The 26744-nt window shown below is 36.5% G+C and overlaps 1 protein-coding gene across 1 annotated transcript; it reads left to right on the top strand.

Annotated features, from left to right (window-relative positions):
* Positions 1 to 8638: 8638 nt before the first annotated feature.
* On the top strand, positions 8639 to 25756 carry LOC121424739 (nose resistant to fluoxetine protein 6-like). Its single transcript, XM_041620500.1, has 15 exons — positions 8639 to 8797; positions 8974 to 9175; positions 9364 to 9521; positions 10386 to 10455; positions 10970 to 11054; positions 11305 to 11735; positions 12836 to 13003; positions 17659 to 17752; positions 18715 to 19006; positions 20075 to 20154; positions 20551 to 20655; positions 21127 to 21271; positions 21747 to 21933; positions 24371 to 24513; positions 25612 to 25756. The coding sequence occupies exons 1-15, from the start codon at positions 8726 to 8728 to the stop codon at positions 25732 to 25734; spliced, it is 2355 nt and encodes a 784-aa protein (XP_041476434.1). The 5' UTR covers positions 8639 to 8725; the 3' UTR covers positions 25735 to 25756.
* Positions 25757 to 26744: the final 988 nt, after the last annotated feature.

Raw genomic sequence — 26744 nt, 5'->3', positions numbered from 1 at the left:
ATTGATGTCAGTTTTAGCACCACAGTTTTTACAGTGTAGTGCATAATGCACAGTCTGAAGTAATGAGACTAGGTACACTATGTACTGTGGCTGGCAGACAGAGATTTTTGGGTCTAGTCTTTACTCTAGACATGTTATTGGTTAAAGTGTCAGATAATTTTCACCCCTCCCCATTTTCGAGAAACATATGTTTAATCGGGCCTATGCTTAAATATGTTACCAAAATGTATAATACGCCCCCAATACGTCTCCTTTAATATTGAACACTCTAAAAAATGTGCAAATTTGAACCATTTCTTTCCGTATTTGAAGCCCTCGAGAAAAATTATCACCTCCTTTTTATAAAGAACCTAAAAGTTTCCAAAGTGGCTTTAAAGGACAAGTCCACTCCAAAAAAAAATAATTGAAATGAATGCAAAAAAGGAAATCCAAAAAGCACAACAATGAAAATTTCGTCAAAATCGGATATAAAATCAAGATAGTTATCACATTCTAAAGTTTCGCTCAATTTCACAAAACAGTTATATGTGACTCGTCATACCGAAATGAGAGAGAAGTCGCAAAATCAAAATTCCTAGAAATTCGACAAACTAATAAAAAAGTTTTTAAAAAGTCAAAATTTTGAAGATTTTTTTTTTCATTTTCAGATTCTTCCATGTTTCATAATTACTCTGTGAAAAAAATGAGTGAATTTGATGACGGGAAAGTGATAAAAAAGTTTTTCTGCGAGTGTTTTTTTTTTGGTCAGTTCGAAATTTTTTAATACTTGGCACGCTCGACTTGTTCGAATTTCGCTTCATACTAAGCTTCACCCCTGTTCGATGAGATTTATAGCTTGCTCAATAGGCTGATATGGAGCAAGTTTTGAAGTCAAAACACAAAACATATTTTAGCTCGAACATTGAGCTTTCATTATCTTTTTTCATAATAATGAAATGATATTTGGTTATTTAAATATATATATTATTTGTGTGATTATAATTTTTGTGTGAACATGTATTCTGTAATTTGGCGGATCTGTATTATTATATGGCTTTTCTTCAGATCATTTAATAGTATTGAACTGATCAGATATTAGGTATAGTTTGTACCATATTTTACCATTATGAATTTAAAAAGGAATATAATGTGTCTCACAATTCTGTGATTTCTGTCCACCCCTTTCTCCGATCATCATTGTGATTGACTTGACTATCCTGCTGGTCCACTACCATTGTCCCTTGCCTTGGCTATAATCACTACAAAAAAAAATCGCTTTTCACCCTGCATATACTTACTACTGCGATAACTATCATCATAGAAAAACCTTGATTTTGATTGGCTGTTGAGCCCCCTTACCGTTGTAATTAACAGAGACAAAGTCACATTGATGTAGTACGTGTGTATATCATAATGACAAAGTCACCTTGATGTAGTTGTAATTTTTATATGCAACAGGGTAAACAGAATATTGATAATTTTTATTGATTCTTCAATTAAAATAAATTGAAGTGTCAAGTTCAAAGACCAGCTATGCGTGAAATTTTCTGTGAATCTGAGTGAGATCACAGACATTGTGTACAATGTGTATGGGGATAGGCTGTGATCGTTGCGTGAGACAGAGATTTGAGGGGATGAACAAGAGTCCAAAATGCTTGAGTCTCACGCATAATGCGTGAGACTTGGTAGCTCTTTTCCCTGTCAAAGGAAGGATTTTATCTACCCAGATCATGTATACAAAAATGATCATGATATAAGTGCACATCTCAGTAAAGAAATGATTAAGAGGACTTGGCTACCTCAAGCTGTTTATGGATTATTATTAATTTTTGAATTCAAATTAAATTTAATATATTAAATCAAGAATGGTATTGAGATTTGTAAACAATTTCTCAATCAGCATCACAATGCTTTCCCATGTTCTAAGTTATTCTAAGCCGTTTTAATTAAAGAATAACAACCCAGAGTGCTTTAAGCTCTCCAACCACATCTGTAACTTAAAGGAGAATGAAACCATTGGAACAAGATAGCTTGTGTGAAAACAGAAAAATCAAAGAAACAGATCAACAAAAGTTTGAGAAAAATCAGACAAATAATGAGAAAGTTATGAGCATTTGAATATTGCGATCACTAATGCTATGGAGATAGCAAATTGGCAACGCGACAAAGATGTGTGAAGTCACTGATGAACAACTCTCCCCATTACTTTAGTATATATTTCACTTGAATTGTCTCTTTTATCACATCTATCCATAGATTATGTGTTCTTTTGACATGAGGGCATGTAATACATATTTTTTAAGAATACATCATGGATAAAGAGTTTGCATCATCATAAGAAAAAGCAAAAAGAGAAATTTTAAGGGTATTTTATAGTCCACCAAAGGGAAAGTTGTTCATCAGTGACATCACACATCCTTGTCGCATTGCCAATGGGAGGATCTCCATAGCACTAGTGATTGCAATATTCAAATGCTCATAACTTTCTCATTATTTGTCCGATTTTTCTCAAACTTTTTTTATTCTTATTCTTTGATTTTTCTTTTTCTACACAAGCCTATTTGTTCCAAAGGTTTCATTCCCCTTTAAATGTATATTCATCCGTTGTTGTGGGGCTTTTTGCTCCTGTGTTTGCTCATCGTTGCTAATGCTGCTTGGCTGCATGTATTCAGTGCCTTTTTCTTCATTCTTGTTTTAATAAGAAATTTGCAACAACAGTCTAAAGCTACTGAAAAAGTTCAATTTGACTGGCTGATAGTTAAATTGTTATATGATAATAATTATAGTAATAGTAATGATAATAATAATAATGATATTAATATTAATAATAATATAGTTTGATTTATTAAGCGTGTATTAGAAAAAGCTCTTTTTTTACAATTACAGCCTCATGTACAAAATAAATGATAAGATATTTAAATTTGTTAATATATTTATGGCTATGAGGCTGAATTTCTCTTTGTAGGGAATGATTTCAAGAATAATTGCCTATGGATGATAACAGTACTTCTTATTGCATTATGACGACAGTGACTATTATGTTTGTGTTACTTTTTATGCATTCCATGCTAAAAATTTTGATACACCTCAATTCATTTCATTTCTGATTTACAATTTCTCTCAACCAGATTTCTTCCTTTACTTTGAGGCTAAAACTCAGTTCATGATTTATTGTTTTCCATAAGTGCAATATGAATGTCTTATTAAAAATGATTTTTACCTCCTAAATCTATATTTTTACAATTTTAACAATATCATGCATCATAAAATGCATGACGTAGCCATTCCAGTATGCACTGTTAAAATGATTTGACTTCATAAATGTGCTGCAGGGCTTTAAGGAAGTAAATGTTGTACTTGGAATATTGAATTCGAAGCATTTTGTTTTAAAGTTAATTCTATTTATAACGTGTACAAATATCACCTATATTCCATAACATATTGAATAATAATACAAAATAATAATTCACAGTTTTTTTTAACACATAGTATTACAATCATCTTGACTTGTAAATAATCTTTATCGTTGACATGTGTGATGCATTTATCAATCATTGTTTAGGCTGTACTGACTGATATACACTTAACTATTAAAAACAATTAAAAAAACTTCTGTTTGTTTGTTTCTATTTCTTTGCTGTCTGCTGGGTTGGCAGGAAGGAGTTGTCGAAGATATTTACTAAAAGTGTTTAACCTCAACAGCAGCGCCCCTTTTACCCGAGAAGGACCCATTTTATGTGTGAGCAAGTGCCCCCTTGCCTTCTAGTAAGTGACCTTTCTCGAATCATTACCCCTTTTTACCCAAGAAAATTGCCCCTCATGAACGTGTTCTGTGTCCCTTTTACCAGAGAAGGGCACGTTTTATGCCATTAGCAAGTGTCCCTTTGCCTTCTTATAGGTGCCCTTTCTTGTATCAGTCACCCTTTTCACCTAAGACGAATGCCCCTCACAAATGTGCTTTGTGCCCCTTTCACCTGAAAATGACCGTTTTTATATGTTAACGTGTTTCCCTTTGAAACAAGAAAACAATATTCCCATTTTTTTTATGTTACTAGTTATGAAGGAAAAAAATTGTAAGAGTTGTCCTAATCTATCACAAAATTGGATTTTCATTCAAGTGTCAAAATTTTTGCTCGCTCGCTCGCAACTTCTAGTAAATTTTACGTGATGCGACATAATCTAGCCACCTCGAAATTTTGGGTCCATTACGCCACTGTAGATGGCGTAGTCATTTTTTTCTTTGTAGTTGTTTTAAAATAGTGTCCTTTTCAAAAGAAAGAGTACCATTTGTCCTTTTGTCCCCATCCACTTTCCACTTTGCTCCGCCGCCCCTGATTAAAGTTTCGATGGGAAGGAAGATTGTGATGTGTTTAATAGTGCCTGTATATGGGGTTTATAAATCAGTACATTTATATCGTATTTGTTCCCGTGAATTTCTTTCATTTCATTTCATTTATCATTTCTTTCACAATGATGTACAATAACAAAAATTTGAAAATGAAATAATCTTTGTTATGCTCGATAACCTTTGGACAAAGCGATGCTTGATTTGGAATGAAAATGTTGACTTTGTTTTGAAGTGATTGTTGATGATTAACCGAGATTGTCCGCAAAGTCATCAAATGAGTGTTATGATTGTGTTTTACTGTTTATCTCTATCATTTCGCGTGATATTATGGCTGTCTCTTTGTTTGATTGACGAAGGAAAATGTTGATTACGGAAGGTCATATACCTTTTAACGGCTTGACTAGACACTTCAGACTCTGTGACGTCAGTGACAGACTGTCATGATAGTACATTATGTTAGAAACAAATTGTATTTACAATATATAAGCACATTGGTAGGAGGTCTATTCTGTAATTCGTTTGTTTATTTTTTGTCATCTCTTTCTTATAATCGGTATTATCTTTTTGTCGTTGTTTTGGGGACCCTCAGTCAATTGTACAAACCAATATATACCACAATCTTGTTGCAGACCTGGGCCCGTTTCAAAGAGGCTTGAATTTTTTTTATTGTAGCTTTGCCGTAATGATCACTGCCGTGGTAGTGTTAATTTTCATAATGTGCTTTTTACCCGTGGTATAATGACAAAGTCACTGTAATCGTCTTTTATGAAATTGGCCCCTGACCACACACAGGCTTGAATGTTCTAAATAACTTCTTTTTTTAACGACGGGGGGGGGGGATCAAAACATGTCAGCAATTATTTACTCTTACTTGAAGTTGTGAAGATTGTAAAATTGCCCGGCTTTTTAGACTATATACAAAAATATACAAAGTTATATGCTGTGCCCAAGGCTTCATTTTCCATTGTAAAGTTGTGACAAAGTAACTGCAGCATGCCTTCCCGATATGCCTCATAAAAATTATCGCGATTAATTATTAAAACAAATAAACGGAAAGATATCCAGCGTGAAACCATTATTTGAATTATAAACTGGCAAAGAACTCTTCAAATCCGTAAGAGGGAAGGATAATATCTGCATGATCACTTTAGATTGGTTTGCCTAGTTCGAAAGAAAGGAGTGCAACATGGCTGCACCGGTTCCGATATTGCTGTTGCGGATTGTTGCTGCAACAGTTTTTATTACTTCTTGTTTTTCACCCGTCCATGCGGGGTTGGATCCCTATGCAGATGAATACATCACAGCAATAACAAAAAGTGAGTACAGTGGTAAATGGTGAATGCTTTTTTTTTACCTGATTGCTAAGAAAGCATGAATGCATGTAAGCAAGCAGCCAACCAGAGGACCGACGGTTTAAGGTCCTCTTAGAGGGATCTGGAAGGATCAATGCCTTAACAAGGGGCAATAGCGCACCAAGTGGGAATCTAACCCGGGTCACCAGAATCCGAAACCCCCGCTTTACCAACCGAGCTGTCGCTCAAAGACCCAAGTTAGAGGGAAACAGTAGCGTAAGTATGATTTTTTAAGGGGTGGGGGGTCAAGTTTAATGAAATGTTGACGAGCAAAAAAAAAGTCTTAACCACAAATTTCAAGTTCTTTCGTACCCCCAATAAATTGGAAAAGCCCACCCCCCCAAAAAAAAAGAAAAGAAAAGATATTTCATTTCATTAGGGGGGTCCAATTATTAAAGAGGGGCTGTTTTGGGTATATGTAACCACCCCATTTCCGAACACCCTATTGCGCCGTCGATCATTTTCGCTTCTCTTAGATTTCCTATCTATACAGTGCGTATATAAAAAAAACGGGTCAGTTTTGAAAAAAGTCTATAAAAAATTGTTTCAAAATGTTATATCTATATTTTGACGTTAATAGATGCTCGGAGATCTTTTCTTTGAAATGCTATTTAAAAATAAATTTTGTTTATGCTTGAGCGAACACGGGACGTTTTTGTCGGGGGTTCAATAAGAGGATTGCGCCAAAATGGCGGAAATGAAAAATTTGACGATTAGACTTTTGGCTAATCAGCAGACTTTCTCTTTCTCTTTTCATTTTCTTGGCCATAATTTTCGAATAATGCTGTCAAATTTCATTTATAAATTTATGTATTTACCTGAATTATTTTGTTTTTCATTCAAACTTCTTTTACCTTTGTATTTTCCTTCATAAGTAAGAAAAGAAGACTTTTTGTCAACCCAAGCAAAAAGATTTGTATTATTAATTGGGAGATCTGTAATTATTAAAATCTGTTTATTATGTGAAACAAATTGTGTTATGGTACCTATAAAAGACATGAATTCTATTTTCAAGGGGGGTTATTGAATCCTTCACCAAATTTAATTATGTGCTTGACACGACAAACAGGAAAGGACTCATGTCTTTCAATGGCAATGGTGTATTGAGTCAATTTTGAAGGGACAAGATTTGGCAGATCGGGTAAAATGTATCAAAAAGTTGTGAAGCGAGCAAGCAAAAATGTCCACATTTCATTAAAATATCAAATTTTGTGATCTTGACATAATATTCAGAAAATGATATCATAATTCACTTTCTATGTTTTCTGCTATTTTTCTTTCCACCTTTTTTTTTCTTGGTCATGATTTTTTTTTAATGGGGGGGGGGAGCACCCCGAGCCCCCAGCCATCAGTATGCCACTGTTCAAAGGCACCATAACCTTTGTAGCACACAATGAAAGGACTTGAAAAAAAACACGCTCTCACTAACTTCGGTGTAAAAAACTTGTTCTTGCCTAAAGAAGGAAAATTCAAACCTAGAAGAGAACATATTAAAAAAGGAACAACAGAAATATTCAAGCAAATAAGTAGATTTGGAAATGAAATTTGACCGCATAATTCGAAAATTATGTCAAAGATAATGAAAAGGTTAAGAGGAAGCCTGCTGATTATCAAGAAGTCCGACCATCATATTTATCATTTGATGCCATTTTGGCCAATGTTGGCGCAAGCCTCCTTTTTAACCCCAGACAAAAACATTCCGTGTTCGCTCAAGCATGAACGAAGCTATTTAAAAAAAATAACATTTGAAGGATAAGACCCAAGAGCACCCATTGACACCAAAAATATAGAGATCATAATTTGAAACAAAAATTTTATAGACTTTTCAAATCTGTACCGTTTTTTTGTCTCACCTGCATAGCAGAGTGAGACTAAAGGCATGATAGGCGCCGCTTTTCCGACGACGGCGCGCCAAGGTTAAGTCTTCGAAATGACATCATAACTTAGACATGTTAGAAAGTATATGTACCTAGTTCATGAAACTTGGCCATAAGGTTAATCAAGTATTACTGAACATCCTACTAGAGTTTTATGTCACATGACCAAGGTCAAAGGTCATTTCGGGTCAATGAACTTAGACCATGTTGGGGGAATGAACATCAAAATCTTTAGGTTAAGGTTAAGTTTTTGAAATGTAATCATAATTTAGAAAATATATGGACCTAGTTCATTAAACGTGGACATGATAGTAATCAAGTATCACTGAACGTCCTGTGCAAGTTTCAGGTCACATGATTAAGGACAAAGGTCATTTAGGGTAAATGAACTTTGGCCAGATGGGGGTAGTTGTTGAATTACCATCATAACTTTGAAAGTATGTTGGTCTAGCTCATAAAACTTGGACATAATAGTAATCAAGTATCACTGAACATCCTGTGCGCATTTTAGGTCACATGACCAGGGTCAAAGGTCAATGAACTTTTGCCATATGGGGGTATCTAATGAATTACCATCAAAACTTTGCAAGTTTATTAATCTGACTTTTGAAACTTGGACATAAGAGTAATCAAGTATCACTGAATATCCTGTGCAAGTTTCAGGTCACATGATCAAGGGCAAAGGTCATGTGAGGTCATTAAACTCTGGCCACATTGGGGGTATTTGTTGAATTACTTTTTACCATCCTATCTCTGTAAGTGTATTGGCCTGGTTCATAAAACGTGGAAATAAGAGTATAACCAAGTATCACTGAACATCTTGTGCGAGTTATAGTAGTTTTCAAAGTCAGCACAGCTGTTATGTTGAATCGCGTGATGCATGCAGGTGAGACGGCCAGAGGCATTCCACTTGTAATCTACTCAAGTCTTAAATAACGAATGAAAGAGAAGTGAAAATTGGCTTCTTTAAGTGTTATACAAAGATTGAAATTGAGTATAAATGAGTATAGATTGATTGAGTATACAAATGACAATTTCACACGAATGGGTATCCCTGACAAAATAGTATTTGGTCGCAATTCTAAAATGTCTGTATTTGTTATTATTTTAGAGCCATTCATTTCATTTCTTGAATTACAGGCAAGCATGGGCTGGACGATCTGAAGACGATGTTTGCTAACAGAGGTCTAGATTTAAATAACGTTATTGAGATCATTGGAAATAATCAAGAATCTGCAAAGGTAAGATGATTCTGTCGAGGGGGGGGGGGGGCGGGGGTCAATATTGGTTGAAATGATTTTTTTACGTACCATTACCTTTCAATAGTGAGGGAAATGGAGTTTCCTTAACTGATATAAATACAATGCAGTTGTAAGCTTACTGTTGGAGTGAAATATATCTACTCGATTTTTTTTAGTTGCTCTATGAAAAACTTTCGGACCTCAGATACCAGGGCACACTACAAGAGACTGAGAATGGAGATCAATTCTACGTGTTTAATAACCAGTCCTTCCCTGGCACACCAGAGACACCAGTTACCATGGTTATGGCTACTTGTATGCAGGACCTTCTTAAATTATCCCTACATGTATTGCTCAAAGTTGAATACGCTTCGAAAAGTGAGTATCCTATATCTGAAAAAATGTGTCTTTTTCATTTTTAGTTGTCAATATATTTTGTTTACTTTGAAAATGTACTACCCTATGTCCATTTTTGTTCTTTGCAGCCACATTTTAAGGGTACAAAAGAAAACAATTTCGAATTCCACCTCTCCATATGTTTTTCTTTTTCTCCGTCTCTCATATAGTGTGGACATCACGTGGAAAATTGGATGAGAGTGCGTTTTATACCTTTCTCTTCAGAGATCCCGGTAATATGTGGTTGTGCCAATCTGTAAAGGAAAACAAAACTTCACAAAATCCACCATTTAGTGGCCAGTACTGTTACTCAACGACGATTGATGGCGTAAGTATTGATTATTGAGAGGCTTGTTGATCACGTTTCTATGACCCCGCATCCCGGGGGGGGGGGGCACTCGACCAAAAACGGGCCCGCATCATAATCCTCTCGGTTCATAATAAACGAAATCACTGTGATTTTAATTAAGGTACGTTGATGATCATAATAATTATAATGATTAAAATAATAACAAAGACACTTATGATGATATTGATTATAACCGCAAATAATGATAGAAGAGATAATAAAAGATGCGTGATATTCATAACATTCAACTAATCAACGTCCCGGACTTTGTCTGTCTGTGACCAGTCAGGATTCACTTGATTCCCGCTTGATTTTCTCAGCTTTGGTCATTATAAAATCTGTCGTATGTCATCCTTGGAGATGAATCTATTCCACCCCAGCCTGATTCATGCAATCCGATTGCACGATAAAAAAAATCCGGGGAGCGTTTCATCAAAGAACTTGATCCGACGAGTCTCGTTTTTTCCGACAGTTACCATAGTAAAAGTACTTCTTAGTCAATCATAATCAAGGAATGATGAAAATATTGATAAAACGCCCGCTGGAGCCCACCTGAGCAGAACAGAACATGAAATGCAAACTGCATGTTCATTCATTAGGCCTATCCCCCTTTCCAACTTAAGTTTTTTTTTCTTTTAATAAAATATGAAAAGTGCATCTTAAAAGGAATCGACCCAATTGAAAGCTTTTGTACGCTGACTGATTTCACTTCACCGTTATGCAATCTATCTTCCATAATCCCATAGTCCTTCCCATTTCCTTTCCAATGTAGGTGTAGAAATAATCATATTCCTCATTTTTGTCTTGAATTTACTGTTTGCTGTATTATTGCAATATTTGCAGTTTTTTGGACTGGGATTCTGTGTACCAGATACATGTTCAGAGACAGATCTCAACATCTTGTTTTGGCTATGTAAGTAAAGGTTATGCCAAAATTCTAACAGAAATGGACAGTCTTGATATTCCCATGTAAGAAGAGTGACACTCCCTGCTGAAAGTCTGTTGCTTATAAGTCTAATTTGTCTTGTATTCTCACGTAGAAAAAAAAGATATAAGAGAGCCTTTGGGTTGTTTGTTCTCGCTTAATTTGCCCTGTCCTCGCCTTTCCCAAGAAATCATATAACCAAAGAACTTAGCATAGTTTATTCCCAAAGAGAGTCCGACCTTGCCCAAAATAATAGATTTGAGTCTGTATATACAGGTATATAGGTATACAGGTATAGATATACAGGTATATACAGGATCCCGTTTGGCTATGTGCATCTAGTACATCTAGACGTATGGATCACTAATTATTTCGAATGTAACACCAGCATTTCGTCGTGAGGGAAATTCAACAATCAGTTAATTGGTTACCTTTCAAAGTCTCAGTTAAATCTTGTAATAGTTGTTATCACTTGTATTTTATGTTTTTATGTTTTTTGCAGTGTTATTAATCGATGGTTCAGAGACATTTGCTTACATAGACTGCACAGAACCGACTCCATGGAGTGCAGCCGACATCGGATTTACGTAAGGCCAACACTAAAATTATATTAGATAAGATCCACATGGTCTTCCTCGATAAGAATGTATGTATGTTGATGTCTTGCAAGTGTTTCCATCCATTTCAAATAATAAGGAGTTTCTGGAAGTATTTTGACATTTGGGTATGGAGTCTATGGAGAGAGGAAGACCTATCTTAGAAAAAAAATAATATGCATCATTTTTCATCACCTCGATTAATATTTCATATTCAACGTTTTATTTTTTTTTAAATCAGAGCTTGTCTTGCTTTCTTCGCGTTTATGGTCCTATGCGGATCCCTGTACGACCTATTTCTCCAACAAAAAGTCTTACGTAAGATGTGCCATCACACGGAAGAGATGGTAGATAACAACGGCATGCAAGAGAAATCAAAGAGCGCAACAGAGAACGACTATGAAAACATACGTAACAACAAAATTAAAGATGACCAAGGGTCTGATATAGCAACGACCTCGGTCGATAGCGCCTTGGATGCAACCCTTGATGTTTCCGATGGGGTGGATGGTGAAAGTATGGAAGGAGCGAAGGTCAACGAGGGGTACGACTTCGGAGAGGAAAAGGATGTCGAGGATGCGGTAAAAGAAAAATCACCGGCTCTGGAGGTGAAGATGGAGAATACAAGCTCATTTTCTCAAATCCATAAAAGATCAAGAATCACTGGGTGGGGTAAGTGTCACCATTCACTTGTTTACATGGTTGTTTGTTAGTGCTCATTCCTTATTATATCCTGGACCGGTGTGAATAATTCCCGAACTTGTACTGAGCCCCGCTGATAAATTTATAGCTCGAGCTAAAGCCGTGTTTTTAATAAAAGTTGCGGCTTTGCATCTGTAAAAACATCAAGCTTTTGTTAGATATATATCGAATTCAATTTTCCTATTGAATGTTCATTTATCGGCGGCGTTTTATTAAAACATAGTTCGGGGAAAAAACCCAGACACACAAAAGAAGTAGGCGTTATGTGTGAGGACGAGGGGCTGCTTAGGAATCTCATGTTAGATTATTTGGTTTAGGATAGGTATGTTGCAATGTTTTGTTAATCTTTCATTTAGTATTTATATATTTTATTCTATAAGTATACCTGTATTGGACTTAATTACCTCCTTTGTAAAGCGCAAAGAGATTCTGTAGAATATTATGCGCTATATCAGCATCTATTATTATGATTATTATTATTTTACTTGAATTATACAAATCCAAATTATCTCGGTCCATTTGACCGTACCGGGTGTAAATGTTACCTTCATTCTTTCATCGCTTCTTAAAAAGAGAAATGCCAGTAGTTGCAGTAAACACTGATTTCATGAGAAAGTCTGTAAAACCAGGCTTAATTGTCAGTATATCATCGAGGATCTAGATCTGGTAAAGTTACATAAACTGAAATTTGTGAAATCTTGAAATCTACGCTGAAAAATGTTCACACTGAAGATCACCAACACAGATAGGCACACGTGGGACAGTGTATTATTATTGTTTGAATAAAGACCCGACGGAAGTGACCGAATCCGCGCTTATTTTGCTTATTTCTCAGCAATTACACAATTTCTTCCAGAATCCTTTGGCACATATTTTTATTCATACAAACAGACACTTGGGTGGTCATTATATTAGATTCTGTAAACAGTCATTTTGAGATCGTTACCAATACTGGAATTTATCTTCAATAACTGTATCACCATATAGAGCTATCAATAGCTCCATGGTATCACCATGTGTAAAAGGTTCATCGTATATGGGATATCTTGTCTTTATTCTTTACTTTTCAGCTGTTCTTCATGCAGTCATGATGTCCTTTTCTGCGATAAATAATTGCAATAAACTCCTCAGTGCCAAGAAGAGGAACAACAACCTGGGAGTCTTGAACGGACTCAGGGTTCTCAGTATGTTCTGGGTGATTCTTGGTCACTCTGCCGCGTTCTACATTGGCCGACTCCGTAAGAAATTCATCTACAAACAACATTCACTGCACTAATAACTATTTCATGTAATAAAATTTAGTAGAGCAGGAATTCACTTACATCAAGCAGTATTCAATAAGTAATAACAGTTCTAATTCATACTGCAGAGGGGGGGGGGGGGGTATTCTTTATCACTGTAATACCAACGTATTTTGTCTATGATGTGCATTCACTCATGGATTTTTTTTTACCAATTCATTACATTTAACAAATGTGTTAGTTAATGGATATGATGGAGGTAAAAAAATTACATTTTATGCGTAAGTTACTTTATGGATGTAACTTCGGTCTAAGGTGTTTTTCATGAAAATATGTGTTGTATTGTGAAAGTAAAATGGGTAAATTGCCCTGTTTTGGTGTGTCTTTATGTATAAATCATTTCTAAAAAGAATATTTGAGATGTTATCTCAATAAAAAGTTATGTACTGTCTTGTACTTATTTAAACTTAAACATGTTAAATAGCATGAAAGGAACTTGCGCAACAAGGTGCAATTTAACAAGTAGAAATGAAGTGATAGTGAAAATACTCCCACTATAAAGATTTGATTCAAATTCCTCACCTCTTACCACTAGCTCTAGCACAACTTTGTACCGGATGAAATTCCTACCATTGGTACTGAAAGATGAAAGAGGCAAGCACTTTTTTTAACAAGGGATTTGATATACACTGCATGTTGGTCATAAAGGTGGAATATTTTTTTCAACAAATTTTCACAGCATTTGGTGAACAACATGATTTGAATATGGCATTTACGGTGCATGATAACCACTTTACTTTATTATTCTGCCTTTTACACAAGTTTGACTGACATTTTACAAGTTTATATCCTAAGCGATGGATGTCATGAGCATAGAGCAACAGTGACGACAATATACAGTAAATTAAAGGATCATGAGATATTTATTTTCAATCTCTCTCAGTTTTCCAGATGACTTCTTTTTTTTTTTGGTGATTTCATGGACAAATTTGCATCAAACTTGAGTCATTGTTCTTACTCAGTCACTAGTATCGGGTAGATCTACACCTGGCACGAACCAGCGCATGCAGACGTCGTGGCATGCTGTCCACTAGCTTGTTGATGCCGCCAACAGGCATAGCGTCCCATTCTTCCCTCAGAGCATCTGCCAACCCCTGCAGATTTTGAGGAATGACCTCTCTGTCGTTGATGGCTAGGCCCTAGGGCATCCCATACCAGGCGCGCCGGAACACTTTCAGTTTTGGGGGGGCAAAATCCCGAAGGGGGCACAATATTTTTGACAGCATGAGATACCGAAGCGATCGAGCGGGAGAGGGCGTGGGAACCCCCCCCCCACGGTAAGGACTTTGTGTAAAAATGTAGTTTAAAAGTTACGTTTCTAAGAGAATTCAAAAATAAATTTCTTGAGAATTAAACATAGAATTCACTACGAAAGACTATACTCAGAGTTTATGAGAACCTATGAAATCTACGCGCAAAACGATCGCTTAATTCGAAATGTGGTTTTCGTGTCTGATCAATTAAATTACCTAATACGCTTATATTGACTCAAAATACTAGCAATTACATTTTTCATGCAATATCCTTTCAGAAATATTTATTTATGTACATTTACATACACAGACGACGCGAGAGAGCACAGTTATCATAAGTTTCAAGGAGTGTATTAAGCAGAAGAAGCGTAACAACAGAAACAAAATACATTCTAATGAATGTCTTTTTTTAAATTCAAAATGTCATACTGTTCTGACGTGGCAGACGACGATAAGCGCTTTTAATAAATCCCCATTCTATTTAAATCATTTCTGACCTCAGCATTGGAGATCGAGAGTCCCTGATTATCCATGCATAGGCAAAACGTTTCATATTTTGTAACTGGAGGAAAAAGAAATATGACCTGCTAAATTATTGTCTAACAATTAAAAACTTTTCTGAAAGTTTAAAACATTACTCGATTCATGCGTTTCATTTGGCATGTTTTGTATGGCTGGGAAGCACTTTTGGATGACCCCTTCAAAATGTTCTTTTTTCTTTACATATTTTCTGGGGAAATTGTGAACATAACTAGGAAATAATGAATATCAAATTCCAGGAAATATTCATTTGGAAATAATCATGAATTAACAAACTACGGCAGTTCATAATGTACATTATGTAACATTATTTAGAAGAAAACAATTACATTCCAACAGCGGATGTGGTTGACGGTACACCATGTGGAGTTTTCGAAAAAGTGGATAGAGGAAGAAGTGAAATTGACAGGAGGAAGTAGACAGTTGATAGTCGAGTTATTTTTTGTTCAAATGAGCGTAGTCCTGATAAAGACAGTAAACCAGAAAAGGTTGAAGACTTGAAGAGGCTTGATTAGTTGATAAATGAGTACTCCTGCTCTGCACTCCATTCGCCGACTCAAGCGAGCATCTTCTCATTTATCCAATAAGCAACTACTCAATCCTTTATAACTCTTTAAACTTTTCGGTTTTACAGCTATTTTCAGATTCCATATGTTGCTCGAGTAACTAGCATTCACGCGCGTTGGTGATATCGGGTCCGGGGAGCGTTTCATGAAAGGACTTGTAGGACGTTTTATCCGACGAGTCCTGGGGAGTGTTTCATCAACATTTTTGTCCGACAAGTTGTCAGATCTGACATCTTTCTCTGACTCTGATTGGCTGTGAGGCACTGTTACTATGGTAACTGTCGGATAAAATGGGACTTGTCGGATAAAACGTCCGACAAGTCCTTTCATGAAACGCTCCCCTGTTTTATCCAACAGTTACTATGGTAACAATGCTTCTCAACCAATCAGAATACAGGAAAGTTGTCAGATCTTACAACTTGTCGGACGAAAATATTGATGAAACACCACCCCGGTCTGAGCGTTTCTGGGCGACCGCGCGTTTGTTATAGCCGACATGCACAGCCAGCATGCATTGGTGAACCACTTTCAATTTGCCATTCGGTTTTAGTCTGAAATGTATTCATTAAAAGGTTAAACGTTATCACACTGTAATAAGATGGAAAAGGGGCTTATCAAAGGTATGTTTCACAGAGGGACATGTTCGTCAAAAGACGCAAGGCTTACTTTGATGTGTAGTTGCTCCGTCAGGGGCGAAATTTTTTCATTTTTGACAAAAGAAATGACAATTCTTAGGCAGAAAAGTGCCGTCATCGTTTACTTTTGTCCTTAAATAATATCATTTTTCTACTTTTAGGGGGGCACATTGGGGGGGCAAAATCTCGTTTTGCCCCCCCAAAAAAAATTTTCTTTGGGGGGCAAGTGCCCCCCCTGCCCCCCCCCCCCCCCCGCTTCCGGCGCCCTTGACCATACATGCTCTATGGGGTTCATATCCGGCGAACAAGCTGGCCATGTACGACGCCCTCTGCCTCCAGGAATTCCCTTACTGCAGCGGCCCTGTGCGCTGCGTTGTCATCCTGCAGTCGGAATTATTGTGCCCATACACTCGTCTTGCATATGAAAGACAGTGCATGAACTCCAATATATCCCTGTAAGCGTCGGCGTTGACGTTTCCGTCCGGAACCACCAGTGGCGTTGTCCCACCATAATGGATGCCGGCCCATATCACTGAGCCGCCTCCGCCTTGAGTCGTCTCGTGAAAATATTCATCGCGAAGGTTTTCCCCTGCTAATCGACGAACTCGTTGTCTCCCATCCTTTCGGTCAAGTATGAACCGGCTCTCGTCCGTGAAGACCACATGTTGCAAACGTCCTGGATGAAGCCTTCTGTGCTCCCTAGCCAGTCAGTTGGCAAGCCCTGAAAAAGTAGCTTCTTTTATCCAAGTGATATTCATGACTATAGGGTTTTTGCATTATTAATGAGCTTGGTGCGAACCAAAACACCTCTTTTTATTCTGCCATTGCTGCTCTAAAAGAAGACGAGCTACTCTGTGGCGAACAGAGAGGCGTGAACATTTGGTCAACCGTCGTGCTCGGTAACCATGTTGGAGCATGGATTTTTTACGGAATAGGTCCATGGTTAGAGCAATCTGCTATTGACGGTTGGCCGGGTAACGTTGTTCCCATGATATCTCTTCCACAAGCGACGAAGACGGCTCCTGAGCAATTTCCGGTTTCTGCGGCTGAAATTCAACAGTTGGCGATCATCTGTTCTTGTGGTCAATCTGGGACGTCCTGGAGTTTTCTGTGGCCGCACATTCCCCGCCTCACGTTGACGTTTCAGGATCTTAGAGACTGCACTCTGTGATATCCCTAGGACTTCTGCGATATCAGTCTGCTTGTAGCCCTCCTGTCGCAGTGCTACCACTCTCTCGCGTGCTGCTGTTGCCGTTGGACCAGGCATAGTCCAGGGAGCGTCTCTACCGATTTTTATTTCAAACGGTACAAGCAACTCGAAAAAATGCAACCTTCTTATACACAGTGCTAAATCAGGGAAAGGGACAGAATATCATATACATAGGCTTTTATAGTCTGCAACAATATTTATTACATAATCCAAATTTATCATGTTATAATGTCACCTGTGTAATTGGGAAACATTATGTAATCACTCAGTTACCATTTTGTCTACGCGTAGCCTTTAGTCAAATACCAACAAAACTGTCGATTTTTATTCAAAAATATGTCATTCCACCTTTATGACCAACAGTGTATTTATTTTACGTCTTTTTCAGACAATCCAATGGAAACTTTTGAAATAACAGCAAGCTTGGGGTTCCTAGCTATTATCAATTCATCGGTCTCTGTAGATACATTCTTTGTCTTGAGGTGGGTATACAGTATTATCGGTAGTTGTCTTAACGAACGAAGAGATGACCAAAGTAATCACTTATATTATTGTATTATGTCTTTGTTTATACATATTGATTGTTTTATGACTCCACAATTAACCCATTAAATGCAGGCACGCGGTGTAAACTAGTTGCTATAGTCTATCAATGTTCAATTCAATTCAAATTTTATTTCCACATTATTAAGAGATATATTACACGTGGAGGGGTCAAAGAAAGCACAAATGCTTGCATAAATTGGCCCCAAAGTAATAATAAATCATATTAATACATGTAAAATAAACAATAACAATATAATCATAATCATAACATTATTACAAATAAGTATAAGAGAAAGGAGGGGTGGGGTGAAAACAAATCATTACAATAAATAGAAAGCCGTGTTTATAAGTGTTTTGTTTTGAAGACATGCACGTTTAAATTGATTTAAAGATTTTGATAATTTAACAGAATTAGGTAATGAGTTCCAAAAGAGTGGTCCAAAAAACAGATCGTCTAGGTAAAGCTATGCATAGCAAAGGATGGTGGTAACTGTTGCCATTTCTAGTTTGAAATGAGGGATACAAATTATTCATTTTAAAGCAATCTTGAAGAGACTTAGGTAACATATGGTTGTGGCATTGGTACATGAATAAACAGGTCTGTAATGATTCTGAAATGTTAATTTCTGTTTACAGTATAATCAAGGAGATATTAAGAGTGATATATCCTTGGTATGATATTATCTATATAAATGAAATTCAAATGGGAATCCTCCCAGAAATTGTTGTTCTTGTTGAGCTTTTTATTTTAATAGTCATTCTTGGCGATTCTATTCTTCTGTTCAAGGGTCTTTAAATTTATTTTTCAGAAGAGCGAAATGAATAGCTATGTTTTTTTATAAATCAATGTTCCCGTTACACTTAATAAATAACCTCATTTTTTTACACTACTTTCTAGTGGTTTCTTAGTCACTTACTTGACTCTGCGACAGATTGACAGTGTCCGCAAAAGAAGCACTACGCAATGGGCAGGTTTCTGGTCCTTGTTTTATTTCCACCGCTGGTGGCGTCTGACACCGGTTTACATGGCAACCATGGGTATCTTTGCCCTTCTAAAGCCCCACTTCGGTCTCGGATGGTCTACAGACTTTTTCTCTGAATACATAAAGGATGCATGTCGCCGGCTGTGGTGGACCCATCCGCTTTATATCAATAACCTATATCCATGGCCAAACGATATGGATGAATCGGTCAGTATAATCATATAATTATATGCAAAATTATTCCGAAGTAAGAGACAGGTGTTTCGCTAATTTACCTGAGCAGAAATGTTCAAGCTCAATGATATACTGATCATGCAAAGTTCTGCAAGGGATAAAACCGAAAAAATATTCGGAGTTTTCGCCAAGTCTAAGACACCGAATTGATGAAGAGCCATTTTCTTTCTACTTCCTGTCAATAATGGTGAAGTGACGGTGCACGCATAAATCAACCAGTTTGAGAGTACCAACTGGGACAAATCTTTTTTTTTTCATACCCAATGAACGGATAACGAACAGATCATTCGCCCCTTGGAAAAAAAACACATACTGATTGCCAGTCAAACTTCCAATGATATTCCCATTTTACATTAAGCTTAAAGGGGAAGTTTACCTTGACAAAAGGTTTATTGTAAAAATAACAGACAAAATATAAAACTTTTTATTGCAGAAGCTTTGAAAAAATCCATACAAGTTATTAGAATCTTAATCTGTTAATTGTGTGATTTATGGCGTCATATGCAAGCAGAATTTCGACATAGCGAATGGTAAAAAATAAATAAAATGGCATTTTTTCAGAAAATGGTTTTTACTGCACTTTTTTATAGCAACAGACAAATTATTTCACACCCGATCATAAAGAGAAAACGGAAGTAAGTGATCAGGATCCATAAGAGAAGGAATTCATGCCCTTTATATTACATAGCATATGGGGCAGATGCTCCTTTATGACGCCACAAATTCAAACTAAAAAATCTAATAACTTTCTTAATCTTTAATGGATTTTCATATACTTTCACTAATATTTTTCATTGCTATTTTTACAACAAACTATTCTTCAGAGTGAGCTTCCCCTTTGATATTTTTTGTATATTTTTTTCATAATGGGTTATGATAGGCCTGCTGAAGTTTTCCACATTGAGTGAAAAAAAAAGCCCGAGTGACTTTACCCGTATAATGTTTTTAATAACCACAATCATCAACAATACCACACCTTTCAAATGCGATCATCTAAATTATAAACTGGAACAACACTTTTCTTTATTTACCCTTTAATAGTGTATGGGATGGTCATGGTATCTAGCAAATGATATGCAGTTCTTCATTATCAGTCCTTTCATCATCATCGTTCTTTACAAGTAGGTAATTCTTGACAATAAAATAATGTTTATATTCATCTGCTTTCTATCTAACTCACAACATACCTCTTTTTTCTTTTGGATGTGGGGAATTTTGCTGACACAAGATTCCGGTTTAAGAAAAATAAATTATGTAACAAGGAGCATCATTTTAAATTCAAGGGGGGGGGGCAAATATTCAGTTCATATTTATTAATTAATTCTTTTGGATCAAGATAGCTCTTTCGGCGTTCCTTAATTCTGTTGTCCAATGTTAAACATTATTTCTGATGATTATTCTAAAGTATTTTTTCATATGAAATCGAATGAGTGCTCAAAACTAAGCTTCAAGTGGCAAACGATTAAAGGGGAATCAACCAAATTTGATCATTAACACAGTAATCTACTTTTTTTCAGGAATGGAAAAGCGGGCCTTTGCTTGGTTGCTTCAGTTATGATGGTATCTCTATCATCGCTCTTTGGAATCAACTGGTACTATGGATTTACCATAAATGCACAAGAGTAAGTGTGGATCAAAGTAGTTTGCTGCAGGATAATCATGGAGATACTTCAGAATGATTACCCATGTCCTGAAAAGAGGTTTTATTTCAGTATGATAATGAGGATTTTTGGATAAAATGATTTGTAACCATACTGTCCTGAATTCTCCTAATGGATAAAGATTCACTTTAAGGACTTGGGTCCTTATACACACCTTTAAATGATTTTCATACTTTTGATATTTCAAAGATTTTTCAGAAACGAATCATGGTAGTCCTATTATTCAATCACAAGAGTGGCCCATTGTAGATTATTAACTCAGTGTTGTCACCGGTATTGTTGTCACAATATACGTTCAAACTCTCGCCTCATCTAAATTTGTTCAAAACTTAGAAACCCTCATATTTTGGGGTGGTGGGTTGGTATCATAATGAACTTAATTTTCATGAAATTTATCTTATTCTTCTTCTTTTTTAATGCTAACGCTTTCAGACGCTATACGGACAATGTCCCAGAACCGGGAAATGAAGATGTCATCTACCCTAAACCCTATACCAGAATTCCACCGTATCTTGTCGGCATGATAGTAGCTTATGCGATTTTCAAGCTCAAGGGGAAACAGCTCAAGGTCAATCCTGTAAGCTTAATATAGTTTCACACTTATGTTTTTTTTCAACAGCAATTATCTCAGGACAATTAGCCTATACATTCTTATTGACGCAGGGACATTTTAAACTGGGAAGGTAGGGGGATGGAAACTTTAGTGCAACTCAAGCTCTTGACATGATGTACTCTGTAATTTCCGTGATGTGAAATATTCAAATTAACTTGACCATTGAAAGGGATAATAAATTCTTAATATTTCCCGCTGGTCTATCTTTATTTTTGAATATTTTCAACTTTGTTTTTCAATTGTTATTATTTAGTGCTTCGGTAATAAAACTAGATTACTATATATGATAGTGGACAAACTACGTATCGATACCTTATCAATGCCCCATTTTAGTTGGCGATCTAAACTCACAGTCTTTTGTTTGACACTGATCACCATTCCATCTTGCCTGTGTGAAAAGTGTAGTCTACCATAACTGTGTTTCTGTCATCAACTTTAGCCGGTGATGCTCGCTGGTTGGGCAGTGGCACTAACAATCCTCTGGCTTGTTCTATATGGAATATGGTTCCCGAATCAAAGGACAGACGTTCCTCAATCCACAGCCGTAATGTACCTCACCTTCTTTCGTGTTGCATGGGGAGCTGGTATCGGTTGGATCATCTTTGCCTGTATTCTGAATTACGGAGGTTAATATACTTTCATATTATTTCAAGTATTTATCCACTTATCTGCTTCCTTCCCCCATTTTATTTTTTGTTCTCTTTTTGTTAGAATTTCTTATGCTGTCATATGACCATTCGCATAGACTCGTACATTCGTTGCACTTCTTCCCAAGTGTTATTATAATATACAAATATTGACTGCGCATGAGGATGACTGTGTAAATTATAAAATAGGTGTATTATTTCAAGCATCGCGATTGGCCAATACGCGTCACATGACATCCAACTTTTTTTGTGCATTGCACTGCAGTCCAAAAAGGTGTGCAACGAAAATTGACATTGCGCGCTCAAGCAGACCAGTGCGGTAGAAGTCACGAGGGAAGTCAAAAAAAAAACTGTACTGTATTTTTTTTTAAGAATTTGTTTCTGTGTTGCTATTGTATAAAACAAATAATGCAATTGCTCTGTCGTGTGTAAAAGTAAATGCAGAGAAAGCTCGGTTTCTTCAGATGGTGCACACTGGACACTCGCCGCCAACGGCTCGTGCACAGTGCGGCACCTATATCTAAAGAAACCTCGCGTACTCTGCATTTCCACTAACGCACTCGGCTGCATGCATTATTTGTGCATTATTTTACCACCCCTCGGCCAAGGCCAGTCAGGGTGAGAGAAGGGTGGGTATGAAAAGCACCGTGTAAGTGATGCCGATCTTCACTTTCCTCCGAATACAGAGTAGTCCATATTTCATTTATCGATAATTACAATGACATTACTCTATCCCCGAATTAATCGATTAAATTTCAGGACCACTAGTGTAACTCTAATCTCATTTTGATTGGCTAAATCAGTTAAGTTGTAATTTAAACGATCTGCTCTGATGCATGCTGGCCAGGGACCCGTTTCATAAAGAGTTACAACTGTTGTAACTTTGCCATTATGGCAACTACCATGGAAACCTTGATTCTGATTGGCTGCTGAGCCCTATTACCACGGTAGTTGCCATTATGGCAAATTGAGTTTCAACAGTTGCAAGTCCTGTATGAAACGGGCCCCAGGACAACAAATAAATCCAGTTCATGGGTTACGATTACAATCAGAGGGTTTGATAGAAGAAATACAGTAGGTAAAGTAAGCCCTGTAAGTCAGAACCCTTGAAACGATGATAGACGAAATAGCACCGCGTCACATGATGCATTTTTTGCCAATCATAGACAACGATCTTACCTTGTTATTGTTTGGCCATTACAATTTGGTCATGTTTTATACAGATTTGCAAAAATGACTATGCCTGCATGTATCCAACCCTATTGACCCCAATGAAATTTGAGTATTCTAACTGTAGGCTTATCGGCTACCATCCTGGCTGATATCCTTAGCTAAAGTCAAGACCAAATTAAAATCTGAATGCATCATTTATTCACGGTCCTTCTTTTCATCAGCATTACCGGCTCAAACCTCGGCTGGTCTCCAAAACGATTTCGAGATAATCGCATTCAAAGTTTGGGTTTTTTATTTTTTCAGACGCTCATAACTTCGCGCTTTGAAAGAAAACAGATCAAACATTTATACCAATTTAAAGCATACATTCTATTTTTGATAATATATAACATTTTGTCCGCAATTTGTATTCATTCTTTTAATATTTGGAATGAAGCGTATGTTTGCATTTCAGAAGCTGCTTATTTTTACATAAAAATTGGGGGTTTGAGTCACTTCGTAAAGTCATGCGTTTAGGCCTACCGTGTGCACTGGTTTTTTTGTGGCCAAACCACGGTTAAGGTTTGAGCTAGTTCGTAATATCAAAAGAAGGGGTCGAGCCGGTTCGAAAGAAATTTAAATAGGCCTATGCTCTTATTCTTTAAATAATACGGATTTTGAACTGAAATTTTGCAAATATTGTGAATCACGGGCTTTCAGAACATGAAAAAAGGTTTGAACCGGTTTGTAAAATCACTGATGGTTTTAGTCGTATTTCAAAGGCATTTGACCAACTGAATACAGGGGCGTCGATCCATTTTTCAGATGGGGGGGGCAAAATCCTGAATCAACTTTCCAAAGGCAAAATAAAACAAACTCACACACACACATATATATGTACGTATGCATATATATATGACTCATGAGATAGAGACACATATCTCACCAACAAATTAATGCGAGCGCAAAGCGCGAGCTGAAAAATATGATATTCCAATCTAAAAAGCGGACATTTTGAGCACAATTTTAAATAAAGAACGAGTTGGTATCTCAATCTCGCTTGCTTATTTCTGTGTAACATTACAATCTTATTTTATTTTTACACATCAGCTTAATCATTGGGGGGGGGGCAAAACGATATGTTTGCCCCCCCATATTTTCATTGGTGGGGCGATCGCCCCCCCCCCCCATGCCCCCAGGATCGACGCCTCTGACTGAATATAATCTATAACCGTATTCCCCAATCAAATATTCTTTTTCTTAGGACCTATCGGTTCCATCTTGAGTTGGAAGGTCTGGATCCCTCTAGCAAGACTGACCTACTGTGCTTACTTGGTTCACCCTATCATTATCTTTACCAAAGTTCACTCTGACGCATTCCTGTTCCACATGAGCTATATTACTTTAGTAAGTATAAACTAGTAAACACGTTATATGGTTCATTTTCGATTGATCTATATTTTCTTCGCCTATTTCCCGTTTCGTCCTATCCCGCATGGTACAATCCTAGTTCATCTGGAACCAGTTCATCCACTTGACGTTTGGTCTAATTACCATCAAACCCTCATTCCAAATGGTAACCTACTTACCATTTTGTTTAATTTCATGTTAGGCAATACCTATTTCGTCCAAGATCTATTTGGTCTACCACCACGCAATATTTATGGCTAGACGAACTGGTTACGAACCAAATTTTCATTTGACGAAGTATGATTGATAGGCAGACGATGTGAAAATTGGATAAATTGACATCAGAATAAATGGGAAGCAGGCTTAATGGGTATTATGTAAACCAAGCGTTGTGTACATCAACCGGTATAAATAGACTATAAGTACAGCAAATGGATTTAGCCCATCTGGTAGTGGAATATAAAAGACTAAGTACTTGTAGACCAAGTAAATTCAAGCAAATTATGGATGAAATATAGAAGCGGTCAGAATTAAAACCACGACAGGGTGTAGACCTTTCCTGTCAGATAATAGCATACATGATTATAGTAAAATGCTGCATATTAATTGATTGTTATTCAAGGGAAGGAAATATATAGGGAATTTGCATACAGCATGGTAAATAAAATTGTCCTTTCGTTCTTTAATATAACTGATAAACTTTCTTTAACTATTTTGGGGGATTCTTTTCGAATTCCCTTAGATTGTTAATACATGACAATGTACATGGGTATAAAGTTTCGTTATGAAAAACTTCTCCGAATACAATCGTCAACTTGAAATTATATCAGATATGATCATATCAAATCTAAACAACATTAAATTCTAATTACCTATAAAGGATACGAGTCAATTAATTAATTCAGTATTGTTCATATCAATCGCTTTGTTGATATATGAATTCCCGGGATGAATTTTTCTGACAGTTGCAATGCGACAAACAAACGTAAGCACGACAAGGATTAAATCTTGATCCAATTGCCAAGTATCGTCACTTATTACTACTATACTTTAGAATTCATCTCGTAACTTTCCTATCTTTCTTTTTACTTTCAGTCTTACCTGTTCGTTGCCAATCTGGTCTTATCCTACGTCTCGGCCTTGATTCTTTCTCTTCTGATCGAGGGTCCTACTATGGGCCTTGAAAAGGTCATGTTTGGGAAGTTTAAAAGGTCATAACTTCGTATACATGCAGGCTACGTCATGATAAAGACGGATAAAGATCACAATTCTCTGATTTAACATAAGTCTCAGAACCTCGAAGTGAGTAAAAATAAAACAACATCATGTCACGATATGTAATAAATGAAAATAAAATAAAATGGCTGTGATTTTCTTTAAATTTTTTAATGGATACATGCAGAACAAACATAATGTTGCTTATTCTATGATTTGCTTTATTTGTTTTGTTTAGCAAATAAAAACTGAAGAAGGCCAGGGCCGAAAGCTTTACAACATAGTGTATACTTTGCTTCATCCTTGATTCTACTCTACTCTTCACACATATATTATAAACAATGATCAAATCGATTGGTATATATATCCACGCCCCTCTCATTATATATACATATAAATGAGAGAATAATTCTCATTATTTCCTCATTTTTTCTTTTCTTTGTTATTTATGAGAGAGTCATTTGCCATAAGTTCTTTGCATTTAAATTTTCTTTATATACGATAGTATTGAAAATCCATGATATTTCTTGCATTTGTGCTTCCTACTACCACTACTTTTTTTACTCGATCATCTATGTTCCTTTGCAGAAAAGTGCCCCGTCACAACCATAATGTTCTTACTTTAGCCTAGGTTCAAATATCATTATTCTTCTAGAAATGACGAATAATATAAACCTGGTTGGTCACTACGCTTCTTCATCGCTAAAATTCCACTTGATTATTGTATACAGTTTGACTTAACTGTCACTGCTCTCTACAAAACACCTCTTTACAAGGTATGCCGTAATATACTATGACATCAATACTTAGTTTTATGCGTAAAACGTACTAACTACCGTTCACTTCCATTCCATATTATCTGTTGCTCAAAGGACCTCATCTTCGTATTGGCCCTGGCCTTTACCTTGGTCTTGTCCATTAGGTTTCATGGCTTGACGATTAGACCGTGTTGAATGTGAAACGCTAATTAGTATGAATGGAGGGAGACCTGATCATTGAGGATGCACTAAACA

This window comes from Lytechinus variegatus, chromosome 12, assembly GCF_018143015.1.
Source record: "Lytechinus variegatus isolate NC3 chromosome 12, Lvar_3.0, whole genome shotgun sequence".
Lineage (NCBI taxonomy): Eukaryota > Metazoa > Echinodermata > Echinoidea > Temnopleuroida > Toxopneustidae > Lytechinus > Lytechinus variegatus.
The sequence above is the reverse complement of the archived record's forward strand: the minus strand, read 5'-3'. Positions and strand labels throughout refer to the sequence as shown.